The 27,670-nt window shown below is 53.1% G+C and overlaps 1 protein-coding gene across 4 annotated transcripts in view; it reads left to right on the forward strand.

Moving 5' to 3' along the window:
* The window catches only part of ASTN2 (astrotactin 2), a 357,282-nt gene that overhangs the window by 264,592 nt on the left and 65,020 nt on the right, over positions 1-27,670 (forward strand). For all 4 annotated transcript variants that reach the window (XM_075772822.1, XM_075772823.1, XM_075772825.1 and 1 more), the window contains 2 exons: positions 1,976-2,109; positions 3,244-3,392. In XM_075772822.1, the coding sequence (XP_075628937.1) occupies positions 1,976-2,109; positions 3,244-3,392 (283 nt within the window). The remainder of the gene's footprint in view (positions 1-1,975; positions 2,110-3,243; positions 3,393-27,670) is intronic.

Raw genomic sequence — 27,670 nt, forward strand, 5'->3', positions numbered from 1 at the left:
AGCCTGCAGAGCGGCGGGGCCGGGGACAGGGTGACGGCAGAGTGGTGCCATCGGTGTGACGGTGCGGCTCTTCCAGGGATCACCCAACATCTGTCTTCAAGCACAGTGCATGTCTGTGCACCCACGTACCCACAACGTATGTATTTATCCTGCTTCCTAGGGAGAGCACACGCTCCCCCATCCATCTACGTGCATCGCTTTCTGTTTCTGTCCTGCACCGACCCGCGGCTCTCTACAGAAGTGTATCTGCACCCATTTATCCATGTGTCAGATAAACTCCTCTCTGTCTTCCCTGCTCTCCAATTACTTTGCAATGCCCTTTCCAGCCCAGTGCTTCAATTACCTTCTAAAGAACAAAATAAAATAACGTCACATTTTCTCTCTTTCACATGTTTTTTCCTTCCTTTTTTTCCTTTTTTTTTTTTTTTTTCTTTTTCTGGAACAGTCCCGTTTTGTAAATGCCTGGAAGCAGAAAACGTTTCAGACGCGAGAACCTCAAGGCGCCTCGTTAAAGGTGCTCGAGGTGTTTGGGGAGAGCAACAAAACCCCGGACAATGGGAGCCCTGACGTCAGGCTCTATTTATACCTCCTCTTTTCATAAACCTCCCTGGGATGGCGATTTTCCTAGTTTTCTGCTAAATGCCACAGCCGCTGGAGCCGTCCCTGTCCTCCTCAAAGGGCACATTTTTATCTTTAAGGCGTAACCTGACGGTGCGGGCGGTATCGCCGGGACCAGGCATCCGCAGGCGGCTTTGAATGGGCGGAATCGTGCCGCTGCGAGCTGGGCTGCGCGGGGGCTGGCAGCGAGGCTGCTCTACGTGGATGAGGACCCGTGAAGGCGTTTCGGCCCCGAAACGTGTCTTTTAAAAGGTCAAAAGCATTATATAGAGGTTTGGTTTAGTGGATGAAGTTTTGGTGTTATGATTATTCGAGCAGGGTGTTGTGGCTTCCCAGAGAGTCTGGGTTACCGCTGGCCGGGTGTGTGCAGGGAGAGATGCTGTCTTCCAAGCTGGAGGTTTAATTAGGCACGACAGGCAAAGGTCGCAGGAGAAATCACCATAAATCCATAAAATCTGAACCACAGCAGGGTACGGAGCGAGAGGTGCCCGTTCCTGCGGCGTGGGGATGGACATTGAGCACCCTGAGCTGTGGGATGAGCGCAGGGAAGACACCGAGGGGTTGGACCTGGAGGGCTTCGGGAATTCGGTCAAAGTGTTTCGGCTTCAGATCCCGGCAGATGGACAGCTGTTGTTCTGGGAATCCGTTGGCATTATTAGGAGTGGTCGGGAGGGGTGCTGGTCACGCTGAGGACAGCCTGTGCAGCACAGGCTGCCTGGCTGGGGAACACCCTGCAAGCGTTTTACAAGATTTTATTTTTTTCTTTCAGATACTGCTGTTTTGCTTGTGAGTGTTCCTTATGCAAGTGAATAAAGCAGCAGTTGGCTAGCAGGAAGGCAGCTCGTATGAATTACAAACCTATGAGAAGGGTGGAAATGGTCTGCGTTGTTGGGGGTGTAGGAATTTCTTTATTTGTGGGTACAGAAACAGTGATGGGATGGGCACGTGGAAGAGTTTCATTGTGCGCAACAGCAGTGTAAAGGTACCCTACGTGTCATCTCCAGGGTCACAAATGGGCTTATGTTTGTGTTTCTTCAGGCAGCTCGGTCCTCCGTCACAGGAGATCCCTCTGTACGAGGCATCGCGCGACACTCCCCGTCCCCACACCAAAAGCAGCGCCCGGGGATGAACCAGCGTCACGCGACGGGCGGGAGCTAAGGCGCAGGGAGGGGAAGGGACCTGCCCGGGGCCATGCAGAGAGTCGGTGGCAGAGCTGGGGAGGACCCCCCCCACCCGATTTCCCAATCCCCGTCTCTGTGCACACCCCCTCCGATGCTCAGCACCGCGCGGCTGAGCCGCTGGCTGGATTTCACTGAGTTTTTAGCACACGTGTTCACACTTTTTGTTCTCACGTCAGGCTTTCAAGGGAGCCCTGATGAGCTCATACTGGTGCTCGGGGAAAGGCGATGTTATCGAAGACTGGTGCAGGTGTGACCTCAATGCCTTCGATGAGAACGGACTCCCGAACTGCAGCCCTCTCCCTCCGCCTGTGTACGTATCGGTGCGAGCCCCTCCCGCGGGTCACGGCCCCCCGGCACCAGCCCCTTTCCCGCAGGCTCGGCCCACGGACACCTCCTTCCTCTTGCCTTCGAGCCCCGGGGCCGCGGTCCAGCGCTCCTTACTGCGTGACTGATGCCTTTAGGATATCCTGGCTCCGGCTGTGGCCCGGGAAGGTTTCCTTATAGATTTTCATCACCTGATTAGCAGGGCTTGTAGAATGGGATTTCAAATGCTGAAAGAAATGGAATTACAGTGCAATTCATTGTGGCTTGTCAGAGCAAGAACAAATCAGGAGCAAACTGATGGGGAATTAGCTGAGAAAGCAGGAAGACTGGCTCCAGCAATCCACAAGGAGCAGAACACCTTCTTAGCGAGCCAGTATCCTCAGAGGGGATTCATTTCCCATCCTGAGTTCAACAAACACGCTCGTATGTTTGGAGCCGGGCTCTCCGTAGCCCTGTACTCGGCGCTGTCGTTTACAGCGGTGCGAGGAGCAGCGGACACCTTTGTGCTAGCGCAGCCAGGAGCACGAAGCCACTCTGCCTTCACCCCTACCCACATGGTCCCTCATCCGGGCCAAAGCTCCTGCACAGCTGCCCTGCATTTGCTTTTGCTCACACCCATGGGGGGTGTTGCTCGTTTGCAGCTGGGTAAATTCCCAGCCACACCTGCCCCTTCTCTCCCTCCTGCCCTCCCTCGCCTTTGCTCGCTGGCGATGCAGACCAGACCCTCCCCTTCTGTAGATTCCACCCTGTTGGGTTGCACAAAGATGAAGCTGGATTCTCCCCTTCTCTTTTGCTCGTGGGCAGCTGATTCTCAGTTTCCCCCAGGGCTGCTGCAGTTCAGTAGTTCTCCCAGGAGACGAAGATTCCTGTAGATGGGATACTTGGGGCTGCACCATTGCAGTTGCATGATGTGGGCTCTTAGGGGAGCAGGGGGAGGTAAGGGCATGGGCTGCACCCACCTGAACTTCACCTGGAAGTTCTTCTGTGCTCACCTACCCGCTTTCCCCTTGTGTCCCCTGTCCTCGTGGGTCTGCCTGGGGTTGTGCTGCTTGTAGAGGTGGATTCCTCCCCAGAGAGGGAGCTGATGTCTTCTTTGGTTTCTTTCCTGTCTCCTGCCCAGCCTGCGGCTCTCCCCCAGCGTGGAGCCCTCCAGCACTGTGGTGTCTCTGGAGTGGCTGGACGTGCAGCCTGCCATTGGGACGAAGGTGTCTGACTACGTCCTGCAGCACAAGAAGGTGGATGAGTACACGGACACGGACCTTTACACAGGTGGGTACAGCTGCCGAGGGCGAGCTCCTGTTGGCGCAGAGGGTGCGCGGTGACGTGTCCTGCGTCCCGCCTGGCGGGGAGAGGCTGCTTTTGTGGAGAATGGTGCACAGAGCCAAGGTGTTAGGTGAGGTATCAAAACAGCCCCATTCAGGAGAGGTTTCTGAAGGCTTCTGCAGGCACGAGTATTTGAGGGGAAGGAGAAATACAAAAATACAGCATGGCAGAAGGAAATGATTTGCCTCTTTTGGGCAGGAGAGCTGTGAGTTGGAGCGTCTGACTGAAGCGACTGATCTGATCGGTCTGAAATGCTGTAGGGTGGGTGTGGGAGGAAGGTCAGCACTCAACAACTCAAGGGCTTTGTTGGTCCGTTCCAGTGAGTTCTGCATTGCACGCCAGCCTTTGAAAGGACTCTTTAAGGTGCCTTGCACACCTATCGAAGTAACTTGAAGCCTGCAATATGTAGAGGGATCTTTTAAGCAGTACAAAACATCGCCAGGGGAACCTGAAACTTCCCTGGGTTGGAGTTTTGTTCCCAGCTCAAGCTGGGACCAAGAGCTCTGTGCCTTGCAAAAGCTTTGTCAGCAATTCAAGCCATGCTCCAGGAGCTGCTGGGCAAGGTGGAGGGGTGTGAAGGAAGGGGTTTGATTTGGGCGAATCGATGGTGGTTTTCAGTAAGTAGCACTTGAGACCTTGAGTGATGCTACTGCTGCATGGAAAGCCAGGCAAAACTTCCTACTGCTTTGTGGTTGAGGATTTTGGATTAGTTTGTTAAAGCTCAGGTGATGTGTCAGGGCAGGCAGTGGTGTTGACCAAAGCAGAGATTTACCTTTGTGCGAAGGGCCCCTTCCCCCAGACACTGGCAGTACCGAATTTCAGCCCTGCCGGTAAGGAAACGCAGGAAGAGGATTTCCACCCATTATTGGAGCAAGGCTCTGCAACAGCCGCCTTGGGTGATTAGAAACCTCGTTTGCTTTAAGGTGGAGCCCGGTCGGCTTATGTGAGGCGTGCGTGTCCTGGCTGCCTGCAAGGACAAGGGACCAGACTGAAGGTGGGGACGGGGCTGGTGTTGGAGGGGGGAACCTCGCTGCAGCCTGGCAGGGCCTTCCCAGACATCCTGGCAAGGCACTTGTCCATGTTTTTCTGTTGGGAAGGTGATCTCGGGAAGATCATTCAGAGCCTGATCGGGAGTTGCACATAGGCAGTCCTTAGGTCTTGCTCGGAAGCTTTCTCAGCTTGTGGTGATGGCTTTTTTCTTTGCCTCGCTAATTTGTAAGACCCTCTGAGCCAAGCCCTCTGCTGCCATGAGCCACCACAGAGCAAACCACTCCAGGGAAATTTTCACCCTCTCTGTTTATCTCAGGCCCATCTACTCTGCTTCTGCAGCCTCTCTTGCCACCATATCCAAATTTTTTGTGCTACAAAAGCTGGACTTTTCCTGCTGGAGAGAGCCAGAGCCCCACATCCTGGGGGGCCCCAGCTGTTTGTGGAGACCCCTGCGAGAAGGAGCTCTGGTTCCTGGCTCATACACCAGTCCTGTCCCACGGGCGCTTTCTCCTACGCTTTGTCAGCATCCACTTCCAGAGCTACCTGATGCGGCCACGGCCCCTCGGTTATGTTTCTAGTTTCCCGGTGTGGAAGAAGGCTTGTTCTTTATCTTGGAGGGTCACCCTTCAGTAATGGAGAAAGAAAACAAGGCACCAAAGGAGGGGCTTTGTTTTGCATGGGGATTCCAGATTGCTCACACATCGGTCAGGTGAGGCCAGACTGGGGAAACGTGGGGTTTCTCCTTTGAAGTGGCTGGATCTTTGCCTGGCAGCCAGCGTAGGAAATACAGATTATTATTATTATTTTCCTTTTATGACTGCCATGTGTTTGACAGGCAATTGAATTCATTGTGGGGAGCTGCCCTCCCCTCTCCCTGCTCTGGGGGACCATTTGGGACAGAATGACCCCATTAACAATTAAAGAGAAAAGCCAATGCTAAATCTCTCCCTTTTTTTCAATGTTGTTTATAACGAAACAACATTCCTGCCTTCATTCCTTTCTTACCCTACAGGCCCCTAATGCCAGATGACTTGATTCTTGAAAATACCTTGCGTAGGTTTGCAGAGATGCTGACTGGTACAGCTCTTAAAGGCTTTGCTTGGTACTGTGCTTCACCCGGCCAAAAATCCTACCATGGGTATCCCCTCGCCACCATCGCCCACGCATCATGCTGCAGCACATCTCCATTGCATCTGAGCGGCATCCACAAAAAAAATAAGTCAACCCTAGAAGAAGGAAGCCTTGGGAGGAGGGCGTGGGATATGAAATTTGGATGGCTTTTGGTGGATATTGGCAGTTCTTCCTTCCCCATCAGTCTCAGGGCTGCTGGCAGGTAGGAGTAGGTTGCTCCCGTCGCTGTGAGGTGCACCACGGGTATCTGCAGAGCATGGCAGTGCCGGACTAGGAGGATCCTGTAAGGTTTGAGGACTCTTGAGGTTGCTGTCATTCATCCCTTGGATCTCTTGAATTCAAGCATCTGGGTTATTTGTGCTTGACCAGGGTTTTTTGTTTGTTTAATTGCAGCCATTTCTTATTGGGATTCCTGCCACTGGCTGTGGCTAGAGCTGTGCCAACCTGCTCTTCAGCCCCATGGCAAACTAGGTGGTACCTGCCTACCCTGCCTTCTGCTCCCCTCCTGCCCCCCAAAAGCCTTCAGTCTCTCACCTTTGCAAAACTCCTTGGCCTCCCCCATGCTTTGCAGCTGGAAGGCGAAGCCTTTCACTTGAACCAGAAACTATTTGTTCCTATTCTTGGAGCAGAGTCAGGAAGGAGTTTTGAGGCTGGTTTAACGTGCGTACCCTCCGCTCCCTGCCGGGCTCCGCGTGGGCTGGCGATGCTGCGGGACGGGGCAGAGGGAGCCGGGAGCTCGCGTGGGTCGGCTGCCCCTGGTTGTACGTGGTTTTTAAAGAGGCTTATTACTGGTGCTTAGAAAAACACAGCCCTTGGACCATCTGAGGCTAATAGGAGGCGAACTTGTGTGCGAAACAAACTACGCTTTCAACACCAATGTGCGAGGAGCTAGTGGCTCTCCGCTCGGGAGCCAGCAGAGAAGATGGAGAGCAATTACATCCCAACCTGTTTATTAAAACTTGTGGAAATTACTCATAACTCCATGTGTGCGACAGCTTTGTAGTTGAGTGATGCTCTTTGTTTGAACATGGGGCTCTCGAAGAGGGCGCAAGCGTGTGTGTGTGCGCGGCCGAGCCCGCCAGCGCATTATGTCATGGATGAAGCAGGCGCTGCGCTTGAGAGAGGAAGAGGGAGAAATGTGTTTTACAGGGTGAGGTACAAACTGAAATGGCTGTGAACATCTGGAACTGATATTAGGCTTGGAAAATGTTTTCTGTCACTCCAACACTCCTCTGGAGGAAGGTTTCTGAAGTTAAGAAGCTCCAAAGGGGATGAGGGGGAGGGACGAGGGGATAACATGACCACAGTGTAAAGTGCTTTTTATGTCTCAGTTCTGGTTGCCGTAGCCAGGCTGTGTCGTTCCCCCCACCCCATGCCAGAAAGGGGACCTGGGGTATCGCTGTTGCTTGCTGTGGTGGCCCTGGCTTAGAAGGTCCCCTGGACAAGCTGAGCCCCACCGCCTGAGACGGTCCTGCGTGGCGAGCGCTGCCTCTTCCAGCCCATGGTGGGTAGAAGGACAGAAGGCTCCTTGACCTGATTTTAGGGTTAGGAGATGAGGTGCTGAGGTGGAAGGCTTCATCTGGAAGATGAAGAGTGATAATCCTCTGCTGGGGACAGGCAGACCTGTGCCTGGTTTAACACCACCTGGACCATCTCTGGGGCCCACCTAGGAGGTCGGGCCAACCTGGGGGCTGCTGTGGATTGGGGCGGCTGCTGTGAGTGTGCAAAATGCAAGGTTTAAAAAATAAAAAAAGTTCTTTGTGTTTGTAGCATGCACACAGCAGGCCTGGGGGTGGCTGGGGGAGGATGAGGGACTGGGCTTTTGTCATGTGATGGACTGGGGTCTGTGGACTTGGCAGGGGGCTGCGTAGCTCTGGGGTGGTGGCCATGTCTCTGCTGTGATGCTTTGTAGTTCTGGGAGCGCCTCGGTCTGTTTCTTGCTGTTCCTCTCCCTGGTGAAGTTTTATTTCCCCCCTGTCCGTCTCTGTTTGCTGCTGGGTCTCTGAACACACGTCTGTGGGGGGCTCGGGTGGCCACCACGTGCCAGCGCAAGGGACGGTGAGGAGGCCTGGGGAGCTGGTGGTTTGAGCACGTGAGCAGTGAGGGAGGATCTTGAAGCACTTTGCTCATCAGTCAGATGTTGCACGCTCTGAGGTGGGAACGGGCTCTCCCTTGCTGTGCAGATGGAGGAAAAAATGAAGACACAGAGATAAAATGCCTTCCCCGAGGTCACAAGAGCTGGGTAGTGAACTAACCTCAGCAGAAGACCCTCAGCATCGAACAGTACTCACTTCCGTGGGCAGAGGGGGATCCAGGACCTGCACCCCTCCAGCTTTGTCCCCTGTGCTCGCTCCTCTGTCAGGACCCATGTGCTGACCACTGAACTACGCTGCAGCTCCCAGGCATTCCCCGTGCAGTAGCTGTGCTCCTTAAGCGTGGAGGTATCTCCTCCTGCTTGTGCTTCAGTATCAAAGTGGGTAGAACTGGGAAGACGCAGAGAAATGAAGCTCCACTTGCTGTCACTGTGGTTGAGGGTGACAGTGCGAACGCGACGTTGCCACAATGTGCTGCTTGTTCTGTGCTGCTGCTAGCAGATCACGAAAGGGTTGTGGGGCTCTACCTTTCTCCCAGCCCATCATCTTCTGTCCTGTTCTGCATAGGCTCTTACATTGTGGTTTCCTCCCTCTTCTGTGGTACGGTTTCTACAGCTCAGTGTGTGTCGACAGCTGGGTCAACGTAGTTGGGGATGTTGTGGGGTATTAGCTGAATAAGTATACGACAAAACAGTACACAGCTCATTTGCTTTTATACAGCGGTGCTGCTGTTGGTCAGGAGATGCCATGTCCCAGAAGGACAGTGAGGTCTGAGCAGAGACTCCCAAGCTTTATTATTTCTCAGGACATCAAGGGATCCTGGCTGCTCTCTGGTCTCTTTGGCTGAGCAGTGATCACGTTTGTAAGAAGAGGTAGCCCTCATCCAGAACGGCTTGTAATCCTTGGAAAAAAGGAGAATAGAAATGCAGCCTGCTGAATGAGTTTGTTGGGGATCATGTAGACTTCAGAGCAGGAGAATCAGCTTTTGGCAGCTTGGTCAGAGTCCTTTGGTATTCCAGGGCCCTCTCCATACAGGACTGTGGCATGGAGAAGAGCTGGCAGGTAAGCTGGGGAGGGTTTCTGGGGAATAGACCGGGCAGAATGATGTACAGAAGTTGAGATTATGGTTATGTAAAACCTGTACACGGCACTGCGCCGGCCTTACAGGCTTCTCTGGAGCAATGCTGTTCTGCAGAGGAGTCTTTGAATACGCATCATGTCTATAAAAGAAAGTGAAAGAGGTCAAACCAGAAGGCTTAGTGGTTTGTACACTTGCAAGTTGTGCTCCGATTTGAGGCTTGAGAGTATCTTATTTATAACTTCTTAACTGTGTTCTGTAGAGCATCGCTCTGACGTGTCTGGATGGCCAGGGCTGCATAGATATAGCTATGGCAACCGTCACTTCCAGTACACCCTCTTGTGTGCAAGCTGTGCTGCCACTGTCATGTGAAAAACAGTGATAGGGGTTTTTTTTCCCCTCCTCTTCCAGCCTATCTGGCCAGAACAAATACTGTGCCTGTCAGGAAGAAGCCAGCACACTCTCCATACAACCGGAGAGGCACTCCTGTTACATGCCTTAAAATCATCTTCAGAGTCCTGACTTCCAAACAGGCTGGGCACCAGAGAGGATAGCAGGAGGTGGCACTACCCTTGGGAAGCTGTAGGGGCTTGAGGCCCAGCCAGGAGTTGGGCAAATATGTGAACATCCAGAGTTTTAATTCATGCCAGCAAAGTGTGGAGGATGTTAAAAGCGTTAGTGTTTAAACCAGTTGTTGTTAAAGACGATAATGATCTTGAGCGTGGGTGACAGTATTGACTACCTCTGTAAAGCCCTGCGGAGGCAAAGCACTCTCTGTAGAGTGAGCTATGGCACCTATATTAATGTGGGTGCCATTTTTGTAGCTGATTTTTAAGTTGGCCCAGGGGACGTATCCAAACTGAGACTTGGAAAAGAGACCACAGTCTTTGTTGGTTTCAGGAGAGTGGTTCTTCTGCTCTCCCTATCCATGACACCAGACCGCCGCTCTTGGCGTGGTGATGCTGGTGGTCAGGAAGGCTACTGCTCAGCCTGGGAGCGGTAGGCAGCTCTTTCAGGGGGCATCTGTGTGTTTGACTCATGTTAGAAGAGGTCTTTGAACACCTACTTGAGTAGAGGAGGATCTGATGGTGGTCAGGAGCTGGTGACCCACCATTGCCAGTCTTATACTCACTGCTTGGTTGTCTCTATCTGCTCGTTCCTTGGTGATCTGCCTGGTGCATCTCAGCTGGTTTCTTGGGGGGCAGACGTTTGGCTGATCACAAATACCACTCAGCGAGGACTAGCTCGCTTACGTGCTGCAGATGGAAATGCAGCAGAGCTTCATCTGCGAACGCCTGTGCGCCGGGAGCCTGGGCAGAACCGGGCTGCTGTGTGGAAGCTGGCGTTGCTGCTGCCTCTCCAGTAGCTGGCACGTGGGTAGAGATGTTTTCAACACCCAGAGTACCCTTCTTGAGTGCTGAATCCACTTCACTTGTTAGCAGAAGGAAAGATGATTCAAAAAGAAGCCTTTGAAGAGAAGGTCAAGTTTTTGGAAGCTGCTTCCTGGGATGTGTTGTGTAATAGCACCAAGCAAGTGCTTAATTTTGGCCATTTTGCTCACTGAAGCACTGATTTCTCTCCCACTGGGACAGCTGTAGTTATTTCCACCTACCAGTGTCATTTTTGTATCCTGGAAAGCAGAAGGGAGGTGGAGGGTTCTCAGCTCTCAGGATTGAGTCAGTTGCTGAAATATTTCATTAATTCACATTTCCATATGGTTGTTCCAGGTTTGTTATTTTTATCTGCCCAGACACCTTTTGGACAGAACTGGGCATTATCTTTGCTTTCTCCCAAATCACTTCCTAGGGGGAGAGCTGGGACCGTCGGCCCGTTCCCGGCTGACTGCAGAGGACAGAGCAGCCGGGATGGTGCCATGAGCATGTCATGGGCTTTGAGAGCACGGTGTTTGCCAAGGGCTTTGTGCTGGCTGTTCAGAGCTCTCTCTCCCTCGAGGCAAAGGACAGCTGTAGATGTTCCCTTCTAGCTGAGAAGGCTCTGAACTTCTTAAATGGCAGTTAATGAGGCCAGCCATGGAGGGTTGGTTTTTTTGTTGTTTTTTTTTACTGGTCTGTAATTTTATCCTCTAGGATTAAGTTTCTCCTGATCTGGAAAAGTCAAGGCCACAAATCCATCTTGTCAGAAAGCATCAAAAGCGAAGGCTGCTAACACAGCCTGACGGATCATGGCATGTGAGTGCTGTTCAGTGGAACCTTTTCATAGGAGCCTTTATTGACTAGACAGGCTTTTCTAATCAATAAATTGTGGCTGGAATTTGGAGGGAAGCTTAGTCTGTGTTTGCATAGCTGGTGCTTGGCAATGCAGCCCTGAGCTACTTGGAAAATTTAGGCTGTGGGGTGCCCGTGGATGCAACGCAGCCCTGCTCTGGGAGGAAACTGGGACATGCTTGCTGAGCAAAGCACATGGGTCTTCTGTTTGGATGGGCTCTGAATGATGCCCAGACTGGGGGTCCCTGCCAGGTGAGGATCTTCCTGGAGATTTTTCTTGTTCCTCTCATTCTAGCCACAGCCTGAGATGAGATCCTGAATGGGAATGGGGAATCTGCTTTCCAGTCCTCTGGCTGCTGTTGAGGTTTCCCATGCGTTCAGCTTTGTCAGGTGGCCGAAATACAATCCAAAAAGTTAGACGACATCCCTCCACGCTTCTCTGGAAGGAAAGAAGGATAGGAAAGGAATCCAAGGAGGCACAAGGCTGCTTTTCGGACAGCCTATTCTGTCCTGTTCGAAACCTCTCAACCCCGGTGCTGGAGGTACTGTGGGGACGTTGCCATCGTTCTGAGCTGTGATCCTGCCCGTTGCCTTCTCTGCCCTGCCAGTATCAAGGTTGCTCTAACCCATGCTGTTCTAACACGGTCTGTGTAAGATGGCACATGGTGGTACCAGCCTTTCGTCTCTGCATCTCTCAAGCTGGGTTGTGTGTCCCGAGGACCATCGTCCCTTGCCTGCCTGTTCACCATGGTAATAGAGGCGTCACTTGTTGGGCAGTGGCTCGAGGTGGGGCACGTCATCTGTTCCCCATGTTGCTTTGGTGTGAGGGAAGTTAAGCAAAAATGGAGAGGGATTAAACCTCGAGTCAGGGGATTTGTCAATTAAAATATCTGCTCCTCCTGCAGGTTTCATATGATACAAGAGCAGGGAGAGACCCTCCCCATCTCCCCTGTGACCCCTTCCCAGTTTGTTCAGCTTGCTGGGGATTGAGATCTGGCTCTTAGGAGGGAGGGGGCAGCTGGATCTATGTTATATTTCATGCTGTTTAGATAGGATAAACCTTTCCTCCCTGTAATTGGGTGATTGGACTTGTGGGCTTTCTCAGATATTAATCTGGAGACCCTAGAGGGGGTCAGATTAGGTTATGGAGACATAATAGGAAATACTGCTGTGGCTAGTTTGGGTTATGGGGGATGGAGTTGGATATTCTGCAGCGTTCCCCTGCTGGGTTCCCACTGATGGGGCCTGCGTGGTGGGGTCAGGGAGCGATCTTATCTCAGCATCGTGTTGACTTGGTCTTTGCTGGGGGCAACTGTTTCTGAACTCTTTCTACCCCTGTAATCCTGCTCTTCCAGAGAACAGGACCATGACCTTTCATTTGCCAGAGGGTGGGGTGGGCGGTGCTGACCTGCCGCTGGAGCTTGTTTGCAGAACGAACATCTTTTTTCATCTGTCTCCAGGAACTCTGGGACAGAAAAAGCTTCATTTTTTTTTTTTGAACTGGTGTCATTTGGACCAAGGAGGCTCTTCCTCCTTGCTAGTCCATGTCATGCCAGTTGTGGGGAAGGGGTTGATAAATCTCAGAGGGGATCATTTAGATCAGTGAGCATTTAAGTGCGTGCTTTCATCTCTCCTGTGTGAGAGATGTACTTGAGGAAGGATGTCATGTCGGTCCAGTCAGAGCCAGTGAGATGAGCTTGTCCCTGTGGCCAAATGAGTGTTTCAGAGCTGTACTGATTAGGGATGCTGGAGAAGGGGAACCCACCACGTTTATGCTGGAGGCTGTTTGCTTGGGGGGGGTAATGCCTGCTCCCGTTCCTGTGTGCTATGTCCAGGAGCAGCTCTGCAGGGCTGCCAGACGCGAGTTCTGCTGATACGAGCCTGGCTCCAGGCGCCGGTCTGCAGCGCTCCTTCCAGTCCACGTTTCTTTTTATTAACAGTGAGATGATGGATAGGGGATGGTCATTAAGTTAATAAAGGAAGTTTCTGATCACAACTACTGAAGCAAGATCCTGAGGTTTTTTGTGATGGTCTGATGACTCACCCTGCTGAAATAAGGTGACAATGGGATAGGAAATACCTCGCTGGAGCTGGGAGCCTGGCAATGGCTCTTCCTACATAGTAGCCCAGCTCCTGTAGTCATTCTGCCATCCTTGGGTGGGCTGTCCTTGGAACTGGCCTCACCAATCCGAGCATTACCCCCATTGAGAAGACCTGAATTTCAAATCCAGAGAGACCCATGGTCCTACGCAGCTAGGTCAATTTGCTGGCTTTAATGAGGCTCACTCTTTGTTTCTCTGGTGCTGACCCTGAACACTGCCCGGAGTGACGGTGGAGTCAGTGCGGAGGTGCGGCTGAGGGACCCCACGCCATCTCCCCGGCTGTGGCACACTCGGATGCGTGCACACTCATGAGGACACTGAAGACAGGAGCGCAGGTGCTAGCAGCATGGCTGTGCTGTGAGCGGAAAGCTTGTACACAGTCACAGAGGATACTTGGCTTTCCTTTATCCTTTGCTGTCGTCCGTGGAAATGGATAAATCTCACCAACTTCACTGTGCAGCCTGGGAAATTGAGGCACTCGGCAGTAATGCCCAAAAATTGTGTGTGGACTTTAAATCAGAAGAGCCAGTTAAGAGCAGGTGGTGTAAATTCACATACAGTTAATATTTACTGGAATGTCTTCTCTCAAGCCTCAGAAGTTCACAGTTGGCTTCAGGTTATTTTCAGATCTCAATTTCCAGTTCTTCTAGACCACCTGAATGCTGTCTTGGTAGATGGAGAGAGTGTCAAACCCAGGCGTACGTGTCCATCCTGCCAGGAGCCGAGGCGAGCAGGAGCAATAGCTAAAAGCCACCACCAGTTCTGCTTCGTCCTGGGGCACAGCTCAAGCGGCTGGGGAATGGCCGTCCCATCTGGGTGCCCTGGGGCACGCTGGACCCTGCCTGGACAATGTGCAGTGGCCATGGGGACTATTCCCCCTCAGCATCCTGACTTCACCCCGGGGTCTTCCCACAGCCCTGCGGCTGATGGAGCTGCTTCTGCCAGAGGCCCCCAGGATGGTGTCCAGCAGCGCAGTGCCATCTCAGCACCCTGCTTTCTGGGGACAAAGGCACAAGACTGTTGTCTCCTTAATTAAGCTAAAGAGCTTTCTTTGAAAGCTCCCAGATCTTTTCCAGTCCTCAAGAATGAGCTCAGAGAAGCAGCAATAGCTGCTTAAAATTGGGCGCTGAGGCCCCTGGACCTGGAGAGAGGCTGCGTGTTCCCCTCCCGGGGGGGCTGGGAGGACTTTTGGCTCCCAGTCTCCCTGCTCCCTCCTGTCCCAAAAGCAGGCGGCTGCGGAGAGACATGCTGGGGCTTGTTGGGAACGGGGCTGGAGAAGGGAGCGTGTGAGCCAGAGAGGTGGCTGCGATGAGGGGGGGTGGGAACGCGGGAAAGCTGCCTAGTTCGTCTGGGCAAGGCGGGAGGCGCGTAGCTGGACAGGCACTCCCTGCTCGCCCCAGCTGTGCACCGTAAGGGTCGCCTGCTCAGCATCTGCCTGCCTCCTCCAGCTGCAAACAGCTGGTGCGTTCGTCGGGAACACGCCGAGCTGCACCAGGACCGACCCCGCTGCGGCACGGCCGGGTCAGCCAGTTCCCTTGGGCTCTCAGCTGTGGGCTGATCCTGCACCCTGGGTGCTGAGGTGCATGTGGGGAGGGTCCTCTGCCCCCGCGGTGCCCCGCAAGGAGGGTGCTGGGCAAACCTCTGCCCTCTTCTCTGCACGTATGGGGGTGGGCAGATGGTGCAGTGGGCACCGAGGCTGGGCAGCAGGGTTGGGGATGGGAAATGCCTTCCTCCCTGCCTCCCGCGCTCATCAGCCGACCTCCTCAAGCACGTGATAGCTTCCCTTTATCTGCTAATATTAGTCATAAAACAATCCAGCTTTGTCCATAATCCTGTTAGAGCCTTTGACTCTTGCTCCTGTGACTCGTGGCAGCTCTAATTACGGATACTCATGCTGGTGATTAATGACTTGATTCATCTTCAGTGGCACCAGTTTTACATGTGAAGTCCACTTTCCCCCCCCCCGCAATGATTTGTGCAAAGGGGAAATAATCTCTGTTAAATACCAACAGCACAGAAATGTGGCGTTGGCATTTTGCCTTCACCTGGCCCTTCTGCATCCTGTCCATCCTTTCACTCATCTCCCCCCAGCCTTTCATCTCTGAGAGAACGACCCTAATTGCCCCACACTCTAATTTTACTGCACTGTAACCCATAAATCACTCCGATGCACAGAGCGTTTTCATGCTCCTTAACAAAAGGAGCGGGATTTTCTCCTCTGCTGCATGTTTTACAAGTGACTAATTGCATCAAGGCACCTTTGAAGCAATGACTTCATCAATTGCTCATCCTGCAGACGCACTGCTGGTTATGTATGCCTCATCAGAATCCTACATTTATTAGGATTAATTTATTCTCCAATCATTTTTCTTCTACCACAAGGACAGGGAAGTTGAGTGATGTTACTTGCTCAGCTACGTAAGCACGATTTCTTGCCTCATTACTGAGCCTGAGATATTTTCGTTACATGCTGAAACTTCTCCAAATGAAAATGAGTAATGTTACGTCTCAGACAGAAGTGCTCCCGGGACGCTAGAGCAATCAAGTTATTTCAGGGTGCCTACAAATTGGCTTTAGATCTTCATCATCCTCCTTCCTAACTCTGCCCCCCTACATTTTTCATGGGGCGCGCGTCTGCATGAGCGATAGCACGTCTTGGGGCTCCACGCGAAGGGGGCTGGGAGTGGGTAAGAGTATACGTTTCTTCTAGCTGGAGACCGTGCAGAGCGGGGGGTTCTTGCTCTGGGTTAGCAAAGCCTTACGAAGCTGCTGGCAAATACGCTGGGTGCGTGGCTGAGCGGGAGGGCTGTGGAAGGGCTGGCCGTATCAAAAAGGACATGGTGAACACAGGCTGAGCATCTCCAAGGAGGAGGCACTGTAACTGGTGAGGACAGAGCAGTAAACACGGGTGAATTCACACATTTGCTTAGAAGCTGTGGTCAAACCGGTTCGTAGGAGTAGTGGCTGATAACTGCCAGAAGCCCTTGACTCAGCTGCTAACCTCCCACCCCTAGACAGACTCCTCTTTGGGAAGGACAGGGCTCGTTTGCATCCAGGCAGTACTTCTGCCTCAGCTCCTTCCAGTCTGGTGTTCATCTGCCCTGAACTCACTGCTGGCCCCAGCAAGTGCCCGGGGGGGGTGGGTGGATTTTGCAGCATTTTTAACAGACCAAATGGGGTCATTTTGAACCAGAGCTGGGTTTAAGGCTGAGGTTTGGGGGAGCTGCGGCAATGCTGGAGAGGCTCACCTGGATGATGCGCAGTGCTGGGGTGAGGAGGTGCAGGAGAGAGGATGGAGAAGGAGCAGCGGGGGCACGTGGTTTCCTTTTGTCGTACGGCGAGGGAGTGCGCCAAAGCCCCCGTGACACGGGCTGGCAGAGTGCTCCCGCAGCCCTGGGGAGCTCGGATTTGGCAAGAGACCAGAGAAAAGTAGGTGACTGCTTTGGAGAGGTTGGAGAGAGGGCAGCTGTGGACCTAGGAGACGTACCAAAGCCCAGAGCCGTACAGAGGCGTGCTTGTTTTATTTTGCCAACAGCAAGCTGGCAAGACATCGGCTGTTTTGATGGCAAATCTGCTGTCCTGCTGGATGTCCAGCCTCGGTTCGCGTTGCATGTAGCGGGGCCAGCTATTAACGAGCGGTGGAGCAGAGACCCGATCCCCGGCTGGCACGGAGCCCCGCTCTCCCTCCGGCCCCACGGCGGGGGCTTGGGTTGGGGTGGACGAAGAGGGAGCGTTGTGGAAAAAGCGTGTGGAGAAGCAGGGGATGCTGGTAAATGTGGGTTCTTTGCCTACAGAGGGGGCTCCTGCACTGCCCGAGGCCGTCCAGGCTGGGAAGGCAGGAGAAGGGATGCAGCGGCTGCCAGCTGACCTTTCTCAAACAGTTCATGGGTTTCCAGAGCAGCCGAGGTGTCAGCGGTGTAGAGCAGTCACAGCTTCCCAGTCGCTGGAGGAGGAAGGCAGGGGGCACTCGAAAGGGGAGGAAAAGGCTCCGTCCTGGAAGGGTGGAAACCTTGCAACCTATTAACTGTTTCTCAGCGTAGAGAGATGGAAAGCAAACAAGGGTCTGATTTTCTCCTGCGCGGTGCTCGCCCGCTCCCATCCTTTCTGCCCTTCTCTCTTCTTCCCCTGCCCGCCTTTCCCCCCTGGCTCCCGCGAAGGCAGGACGTAGGGAGCTGAGGGTTTAGGTGAAAAATCAGCTCTGCCCCACCGAGCCGAGCAGACCTAGCCGGAGCAGCGTGCTGGAAAGCAAAGCGTGCCTCCTTGCCCAGAGCCCCGGCAGTCCCCATGGTTGGGTCTCTGTGCGAAGACGCCTTCTTTGACGAAGTCTCTGCAATGAGACTTAATTAGTAGGCAGGAAGCCACAGAAAAACCTCTGCCAGCCCTTTTTTAACAAGCGTGTAGCGGGGTGCTCTGTGTTGTCAGATATCTTTACTTGGTAAAAGCGCATTTGTCTCAAGCAAGGGAAGGGGCTGAGTTGCTCTGCGACAGCTTAAAACTAAGACACTCTGGCTCACGGATGACAAAGCTTGGGAGTAAATTAGCAGGCAGAGTCTGTGAAAGGAAATGTTTCCTTAAACGTTTCCATAAAAGCTAATTGGCCTGTAAGAGCGGCGTACCTGTGGGCACGCTGCCTCCTGGGGTTCAGGGCTCGGGAAATCTATTCCTGGCTCGACTAATAATTTTCAGTGTGACTTTGAGCGGGTCATTTCAGTTCTTTGTGCCTTGGTTTCCCTCTCTCTGAAGTGAGAAGAATACTCCCTTCCCTACTCAGAGCACTGATAAGGTTTAAGTACTAAAATTTTATTACTCAGTTGAAGATCCTTGGCAGAGAGATATTATGCAGATAGAAGGTTAATGATAATGATAGGGAGAGAGTAAAAAAAGAAATTGCTGTTTTATTTTTATTTTGTTCTTTAAATGATGTTTAATAGCCAGTTTTCAATTCAGGAATAAAACCCAGTCCTCTGTGACCACCAAATTATCTCCCAAACGCTTTTCTGTGTGCTCTTAAAGCCTGCAGAGAAAGCGAGGAGCATACCCCTTCTCTCTGCTCTTAGGAGCAATCAGGAAAATGCGTCTTGAGGAGCCGATCTCCAGCAAGAGTTTTTCTTTTCCCAATTAGGAAGCTTGTCTTGATTCATAAATAAAGAGAGCACTTCCCCGGAGTCCTCCACCCAGTGTTGTGGGTCTGTTAGGGGCTGATGGTCCCCGCTGGGGTGACAGCCCCGTTGCAGCAGGCATGGGGTGTGTTGGGGCAGCGCCTTGCCCACGGTCTGAGCAGATGGAGGTGGATGGAGGGACCAGCCCGAGGTCAGGTAGGAAGCCAGGCAGACCGGGCAAGCAGGACTTCAGCTCTGCCGGGGGAATTAAAGACTGAACCGAGTCATTATGCCCACAAATTAACCCTGTACCTTTCCATAATAATTTTTAGGCAAGCATGTCCCACCACTGTGATGACCCAGAGAGCCAAGGTGTCCATTCCAGGAAAAGAGCCTGTTAGTGTTTGCAGCGATGCTGTAGGCTGGGGTGGGTGCCTACCCAGCCCCTCGCTGGCCCCACAGCCCTGGCAGCGCCGCTGGCCACCCCGGTTTGTCATCCTCACCACAGCTACTGTAGGCTGTAAATGTCAACCACAGCAAAACTGAGCGTAGTCTGCGGCTGGGTGTTTGCTTATTTATTTCTTTTTTCATTTGTTTTTTTCACAAACATTAGCTAGGTCAAGAATGCCATGTTTGTCACCCCCAAACTATTACAAAAGCTAAGGTCAAATTCATGGAATAGTTTTGGCTGGGGAAAAGAACAATATAGATGAGTTAGTCCCCGGTGGGTGAAGCGCGGGGGCGGGAGGATGCCGTCTCCTCTCTTTCCGTCAGTTGTGGACGAGGTTTTCCCATCCCGGTGGCAGTGTCCAGCCATGGGGTGGAGGCTGTGTTTGTGAGGATGTACTCTTGGTGCTTGTGCTCTCTTTTTCCTGCTGAATTCCGCTTTGGAGAAGTACTTAGTGAGATGTGGTTTGTTAGGGGAGGCAATATCTCTTGTTAGGCCAACCTATATACCTGGAGAAGAAAACATTATAGGGAAATAATTTTCAATGGATCTAAATGCTTCCCCGATGAGGCAGTTCTAGCTCTTTGTTCACACTGGCAGGCAAGCCAACACCAAAATTGCCTCAGCCACACCAACTGCAGGATGTCGGTGATTCATGACCTCTTCATCCAACTTGATGAACAAATGCTGGCACAGTGGGAACAATCACTGTAGGAAGATGAAGGAAGAAACCAAATGGTCTGTCCTTATCCTCCGTTCAGCCCTGTGATGAGGGGCTATCTTGGTGTCGTGGCTCTCACTGGCAGAGTTCGGGTGCCTGTTCCCTCTCTGCCCGTGCCAGGAGCTGACAACCTGGGAGGGGGAAGGCTTGGGGCCAGTATTCAACCCTAAAGCACTGGTCCATCACTTCTTGGCTTTGCTGTTGACCTCTTGAAAATCTCTTGAGTTTCTTCTCAGCACTTTAAATTTTACTGTCTCTATACAGGCTTTTAAACAAGGATCCTTGCACTATCCCCATCCCCTCATCATCTTTGCTCAAAGCTCTTCTCAAAACTTTCCCAAAAAGCTGCTGTGTCTACAGACAACCAGTTTTCTCCTCATCCCCACACCCCTCTCCCTCATTTCTCCATCTCTGTCTGGATTGTCCCAGCTGTGTCTGGGAGGGATTCAGCTCTAGGTGTGGGGTGCGGCGTCTGCACTGGGGAAGGCACCATGCTCACATTAACTCTCCCACCTCGATAAATACAGTCATGGTGAATTTGTGAAGACCTGGGTTGATTTGGGTGGGGGATTTTTGCAATCTGTGTTTGTACAGAGCTGATGTGGGACTACGATGGTGATAGTATTTGAAGCAAGAGTTGTCTGCTCATATGTGTGTGTATAAAATCTCTCCCAGCAAGGCTTTGATCTCTCTTGGGACCTCGAGGTGCTACTGTAAGGTGAAACAATCAAATACCATTGCCCAGCAAAAGGTCACGTTGCATCAGTAAAATTCATCTTTGTAAAGAAGAGGAACCCGGTCTACCTCTCTGTTTAAGAGCCAGGCTGCAAGTTGTTGCCAGACGAGCTGTTTGGGTGTTTGGTTCGTGTGATGGATGGTGGGGAAGGGCTGCGAAAGGCTGGGGGGGAGATCCCGCAAGGTGTGGGTTTGCCTCCTGCAGCCTCCCTGCCCGTGCTCTGGGCCTGCCACTTGCTTGGTGCTTATTCATACCGGGAATAAACCCAGCCCCTTTTTGACCTTAAGTGATGTTTTAGGATTTCTTTTATTTGTGGACCTTGCCTTGGCCTTCTGCCGCTATTTGTCTCTGCAAAAAAAAAAAAAAGGATTCTGCTCTTTCAATTTCTGTGTCCAATTTGGAGGGGGGGTATTACCTATGGGGATCAGTAAATAGCTCATCTGACTTCGTAATACTTAGCATTTAGATAGTGCTTTCCACCGCCAGAGCCCTTTGCAAACTCCCAGTAATCCTCCCAGCACCCCTCGAGTTAGGTAAGTATAACTAATCCCAAACAAATAGCTTCAGTGTAGAACTAATGTAGGGAATGCATAAGAGTAATTTAAGGTTTAAAAGAAAACTAGTGGGTAATCTCACAACAAAATTAGAAAAAAAAGGGCAGAGAGAAGGGGAAAAACCCAAGTTATTGAATGTGAAAGTTGAATCAGACTTGAAGATGTTGTTAATTTGCATTTCAAGTGGCCAGTTTGGCTGCAAATATTACAGCTACTTAGTGTAGGTCCTGCCATTCGGAGGTATAAGATACATCAAAGCTTCAATAACACGTAAAATAATTAAATTAAAAATGCCCTCAAGTTTAGCCTTTTTGTGCATGCTGGACCTTACCAGTTTTTCCATGTAGTTTTTTTTTGAATCTTGCAAACAATACTGAATTCCATATATTCTGTGTGTTTATATCTAACAACTGTATTTACATATTAGTTTCCTAGTTTCACCCCCCTCCTGCCTCTCATCTCCAAAGACTGGGAACTCGAGGAGGTTTGCACACCCTCACTAGTAGCTTCGTCAAAATGTCCTGTAATTTGTGTGTCTCGGTTCCCTTTTTTTTCCCAACTCCAGTTGAACAGTTGCATTTGGTTGCCTACAGAACTCATTAATCCATGTTCCATTTGGGATAAATTTCTGAGAGAAAGGGCTCAAAATGAGATTCCCTTTGGAAACTGAGTACCTCATCTTCCTTCTAGACAATGCCCTGCCGCCTTGTGCGTCCTGCGCCATGTGCAGGAGACCACGTCTGAGGGACCTGTGAGGAGGAAAGCTGCAATCAGAGGCTTAGATTTCCAATTCTGATGGCTCAACAGGCCACACCTTGCATCTGCTTTCCAGTATCACCTGTGGGTGCTGGACCAGACCTAGGGCTCCAGCAGACCAAGATTCCGGTGAAAACCCATTTGCTTGTGCAAGTGTTTGCCCACCCAGGAAATCTCCTGGCAGACCGAGTGACTCTGAGCTGGTGGTCTCCCTGTGTGTGTCCTCTGAATGGGCCTTCTCATGAAAGGACCTTAAAAGATGACCCCTGTTCAGAGGCACCTCTTTGCCTCTCTTGCACCCCTGCTTTGGGGTTGCAACCCATCCCTGTGGTGTGGAAGACGTTGCACGATCGATGAGGGTTTTACAGAGCGATTTACCTGCAGATGCTATTGCAAACCACAAGCGGCTATAGAACATCCTGAGGACTTTTTGTAGCGTTTTTATGGCTCCCGAGCGTTGCGCACTGATCCAGGTCCCTGCCACGGAACCAGCACTCGCAGCAGTGGTGTGTGCCAAAGCCCTGAGTGTCCCCCCTGCCCTGCCCTGCCCTGGATGGGAGGTGGTGGGGTGACCAGGCGTGACGATGCTGATGTGTGACCCTGGATGGGTGCTGGCAAGGCTGCAGCAGTGCCGGCAGGACCGAGATGTGCTGCGGGGGGGAGGTCCTGGCAGGGGATAGAGCTTAGACCTGCGCAGGGGGTGTAGGGGGGCTGAGAGTCCTGCCTGGGGCATCTCAGGAGTGTAGACTAAGAGTGGGACAAGCTGTGGTCCAGGCCAGGCTAAGCTATGTTAGCATTAACTGCCGAGGATGCTCTCCAGGTGCTTTTCTCCCTTAGACTCGCCTAAATCCAGAATCCACTGCCTCCTGCCCCAGGGATTTCTAAGCAATTACATATTCGCCTCAGACTTCCATTCCCCTCCATCCTCAGCCTCGTGTTTTGAAAGGAGAGTAATGAAACATGCCTGAAGAGCACCAAGCATGACCATTTATTGCAGAGATCAGGCTCAGGAGAGGCAGGAGGGAACCCACCCCTCCCTCGTGCCCCCCACCTTCCCCTCCACCCGCCGTACCCCTCTGCTGCAAACTTCTCAAGAAGAAAGAATAATAAAGGTTTGGCAGGTCTATTCACACAGTGTAAAATTGAATTAGCGGAGGTATGTGAGGAACATGGCTCAATTTCCATGGGGATGAGGAGATCTTTATCACCCCCCACCCCCCCCCAGGATTATCCCGTGCAGCACAAAGCTCCTTTTGGTGCTGGCGGGTGGGCATCCCCCCGTGAGCCTGGTCGGGGTAAAATCAAGGTGAGGGCCGAGTTGGGCTGGCCTTGCTGGGCTGGGGGCTTAGCCGGGGCGGGGAACTGAAAGGGAGGAATGGAGCTCAGGGGAAGCCGAGGTGAGCAAAGGTGCAGGCTGGAGATCGGACAGGCGATAGGAGCCGGGAACCCCCCCGTTGTTTCCTGTCCCCTTCCTTTGACAAGGTTCAGCACCTTTTGATGCTTTTAGACAAACCCGTGGGGTTTGAGGAGGTCCTGAGCCGTGGCCGGGCCAGGAGGGACTGCAGCAGGGTCAGGGGAAGGCAACTGGAGGAGATTGCATCCTAATCCCAAAAATAACAGCACTGCTTTCTCTGTCTGCTGCGGATGAGCTCCACCTCCTTCTATGTTCAGTGGCAGCTGAGAAAATGTCCAGGACGTGACCTAAAGAGGTGTTAGCCCTGTTGCAAAGGGATTATCATCTGTCTGTCCCAGAAAAGTCCCTGCAGCCCATCCGAAAGCTCATCCAGCCCAGCGCACCCCCGTCAAACCTCAGGGAAGGGCTGAGGCTTCAGCCTGAGCGTGGGTGGCAGCGCCACAGGACGGACGTGACGGTGCTAATGACGGGGGAGCGATGGGAAAGCAGTCCCAGCTTTCTGGGCTGACAGGCTCCACGTTCGCTGCCCTGGACGGCGAAGTGCAAAATGGAAAGGAAAAGCGAGAGGGAAGAGCCCTGTTTGCACACACACCCCTGCGCAGGCAAGCCAAGCTCGGGGCCAGGCGGCCGGGAGCGAGCGGCCTCTTTTGCTTCCTTCCTCTCCACCCTGGAGGGACATGGCTGGGTGGAGATCTGGCCAAACCTCTCGTCCTCTTGCTTGCTGGTGCAGCTGAGCTGGGGCAACTGGTATCTAGCGCCGGCATGGGTCTGGCATCCGCAGCGGGGAGAAGTGCTGTGCATCCCTGTAGTGTGACATGGAGAAGGTCCTTGAGTGGGATAGGAGAGCTTACGCGATGGGTGTGCTGTGGCTTTGGGATGTGCAGGGGGGGTTTAAAGCAGAGTCCCACCACGTCAGGTGGGAAGTTGTGTTCTTATTGCATGGGCAGCGTGGGGAATGGGACAGGGCCAAGGGAAAGGGTCTGCTCAGGGCAAAAGGGTGCCCGGAAAGAGGAGAGGGGACTTGCACAGCGTCCCCCAGGAGAACAAGCCCGGCCGGGGGGGGGGGGGGGTGGGTGAGGAGTGGTGGGGTCCTGCAGGGGTGGCTGATGGAGCGGGGAGAAGCTGCCCAGCCCTTTGGTCCTCCCTCTTCCGTCAGCCGGATCTGCCACTTGTAGCGTCTTTTTCCCACCTTGGAGAGATTTGTCCTCCGCTTCCTGCGGGAGGGCAGCAGCCCAGTTCTCATGAGCAGCCCTGCCAGATCTGCTCGTCGAGACCTGCCCATCCCAAGCTGGGAAAATCGGTCCCAAAATACCATGCGATGAGCAGATGTTCCCTTTGGGTTACTGCCCATCCCAAGTTTCGCAGGCCAGGCTCCATCAGCACTGACCCATGTGCTGCACGCTGACAAACCTCGTTTTTATAATTTGGAAAAGCCTGTTTCCTTTAGGTGTGACCCTTCACCATCTTAAAAGTTAAATTTCTTATTTTCCAGAGACTTGGGCACAATCTCTGTGGCTAGGACCCTTCTTGATCTAGCCTGGCCGCCCCTTAGGGCCTCTTTCACACCTCTGTTCTTCCCTGAAATGGCACCCACGGCTCCAAACACTGATGTTTTACTTTTGCAATGAGGAGCTGCTCCCTTTCCAGTGCGTGTGGCTGCTGGTAACCATACACTATGTCTATACGGCACCCGTGTGCAAGGATGGTGCGGAACTTGACATCCAAGCATCTTCCAAAAGGGCTGCGAGGTCTGCAAGGGGCAGTTGGGGACCTGCTGGGGACCCCCTGCCACGGCACTTCACCCGTGTGCCCCCTTCAGCAAGACGGGGTTACAGTAAACTGGTTTGGTACTGCACGTTTGGGGAACGGGTGCTGGGGAGAGGCAGAGCAGCGTTTCATCCCGCTCGCTGGTTTGCATAGCACCGCGGGCTGTGTCGGCAGCGGAGCCAGAAACAAAACTCATTGCTGCCTTTGGGTACCGCTGGTTGTTCCTGCTGCCCATCCACGGCAGCCTCCCCTGCATCCCACATCATCGCAGGACCCCTTTTTGATGCCCACACTGGCTCAGGGAGCGTAATGAGCTTGTTTCCAGACTAGCAAAGGGTTAAAAACAACCCTGTGCATGGGCACGGGACTGCTGAGCCCCTGGGTGCTGAGCTGGGCAGGATAGGGAGCACGGGGGCTGCCTGGCCACAGTGCCAGCTCAAGCCCCTGGCATTTGCCCACCACACACCTTCCCTCATCCCCGGGACGCAGAGCCCGCAGCCGTTTTGCTTGTTTGGTTTCGTCCTGTAACCAGCCTGTTTATTGTTCTGAAAAGGTTAAACTGGTCAGGGGAGGGAAAAAAAAAAAGGATAGAGGGGTTTTTTTTTTTTTTCTTCCCCTTTCTAATGAGAGTCTGGGGACCTTTTCCCTGCTGACGTCAGAGTCATATCCAATAGCCTTTGCAGTGAGGCCTGATTTGCAAAGGACACCCTGGGGAAAAGCAAAAATCTTGGTGAAACCTTTAAAAAGAAAAGCACCCTTTGAGATGATTTTCTGCTTCTTTTATGTCCTGATTTCACCTTCTAATTACTAATTCCTTATTTCTTTTTTTTTTTTTTTTTTTCCCCCTCCTAGCCAAAGGAAACCGGGCGGGGAGGGTGTTTGCAGCCCCCCGTGCACGCACACACTCCCTGTCTCTCCCCGTGCTTGGCTCTCCCCCCCAGCTGCCATGCAAGGAGAAGCCAAGCCCAAGCAGCTGGGCTGCTCCGTCCTGCCTTGGCCGGGAAGCCGAGGGGGCCCCGTCTGGGTCGCTCTGCGCTCAGGCAGCCCCAGCCCTGCCATTCGCCGTGCACGCCCTGCCTTGCCTTGCCTTGCCTTGCCCTGCCTGGCCTTGCCCTGCCTGGCCCTGCCTTGCCTTGCAGGCAGGACCGCACGGTGCCCGCTGGGCAGCGGCGCAGCATCAGCTGCCTCTGACCATCCGGCGGGTCCCCAAGGGGCACGGGGAGGGGGGGCATCGCCTCCTCCGTCCCTCCCCAAGGCAGGTGGGCAAGCAGGAACGGGCAGGGCTCTGCCTGTGCTCCTGCCTGTCCAGGCTTTCAGAGCTTTTCATCTCCCACGTCGTGCCCAAGCCATGCCCCGCAGCCCCCCGCCTCCCCCCGCAGCAGGACAAGCCAGGGTGTAGGTGGCAGGGACATAATTTTAGCTTGCTGAATGCCACGCTGGGGAAAGATGCCAGAACATCCCGGCTGGAGACCCATGTCCTGTGTTTGTGGCGAGGCCGCGGGAGATGCCCACGCGCTCGCTGGGTGCTGGTGGGCGGTCAGGGGAGGGCTCTCGGCCGGAGGTGACATTTCTGAGATGCTGGGCTGCTGTGGGCACCGTGGCTCCCTCGCAGCCGCAGCCCACGGGCAGCTGTGGCCAAGGTCAGGAATTTGACTCAATGCTCTTAATTACCACCCTGGCACAAACGATGACTTGTGATCCCATGTGTCCGGGCTGGCCTGAAACACGCTCCCCGGGGGCGAAGGGCTCCTTATGCACAGCTGGGGCGTTCGATACCCGCTGGGCGGAGGTTCTGTTTTAGTAGAAACATTTCACATTTACCGTTAAAAGTTTGGCTGCCTCTTGCCCCCCCTGCCCGTGCTGCCCGGGGACGGAGGATCCCAGCAGCCTTGCGGCACTGGAGCTGCTCGTCAAACCTCTGCCCGCCATGCCTGCGTGGTGGGGGCGAGCAGGAACCTGCCAGCCCTCCACATTGTGGTTGAGAGATGGCCTTGGGTGCTCATCTCCCCTGCTTCCTCAGCAGGGGAGGCTGGGATGCACCCAGGCCTCCTGGACACATTTCTTCGGTGGTTTTCTGGGTGGCTTGTTTGCTGGTTTTGAGGACGTTCAGAGGAAGATGTGTCTCATCCTCTTTATAGTTGGAGTCGGTGAGGTTTGCCGGGCTCGGAGGTTGCTTGTTTGGAGAATGCAGAGTACTGCTGGCCGCAGAGCGATGGCATTTGATTACTCTCCTGTGTCCTGGACTCGAAGCTCATCTGCTTCCGCCATGTGTTGAGGTGGCTGCGTTTCAGGTGGGCTGGGGTGCGGGTGCGGAGGGCAGAGCTGCCCCGGCTCCCGCCTGCAAGCAGCAATGGGTGCTTCCTCAGAGGACAGGGAAACTGAAATTCAAACAGTACAAACTCAATAGAAATTTAGTTGCGGGTCCAAACTTTATGGCCATTCTCTTCCTAAGGAGTTGAATCTTTTCCCGGTATGAATACATCCAGACTTTGAGCGAGATCAGCTTCTGCTCTGGCTCTTAAGCCAAGCTTTGCAGATTCAATCTCTCTCCTTTCTCCTGCTTTACTCTGGACACGTTTCAGCATTAAGTAGAAGATCTGGGTCCAACAGCCATCTTTCATCATCCTCCTCAAAACCTTCCCTGTCCGGCAGCAGTCGAACCGCTCAGGTTTTGCGTGCTGAGCCCAGTTTAACTCCTTTGCTCTGCTCTGGTGCGCGGGGCTCCTGGTGCACCAGGCTGCAGGGCGAAGTGCCCGGGTGTCCGCACAGACACCGGTGTAGGGGGACAGTTGCACCTCACTGATGCAATTAGCTGGACTTGCTATGACACCGTCTAATTACTATCTGATTGCCTACTAAGTGCAGGCTACAGCCGTGCACTCCATCAGCTGCAAACATCATTGGTTTGACAAACCTGCTTGTTCCTCTGCTGAGTGCTGCCAGTGGAGAAATCCTGCTGGGAAAAGGTATCTCCCGGGAAAACAAATCCCTCCGTGCCCTGATGTTGGGAGGGTGTGTATGCGGGACTCTGCGTGGGGTGCTCTGGTAGAATCCAGGACTCTTTGCACTGCGGACCAAATATGTCTGCAATAAAGCAAGTACCTGTGCAG

Source organism: Balearica regulorum, chromosome 20 (genome assembly GCF_011004875.1).
Source record: "Balearica regulorum gibbericeps isolate bBalReg1 chromosome 20, bBalReg1.pri, whole genome shotgun sequence".
Lineage (NCBI taxonomy): Eukaryota > Metazoa > Chordata > Aves > Gruiformes > Gruidae > Balearica > Balearica regulorum.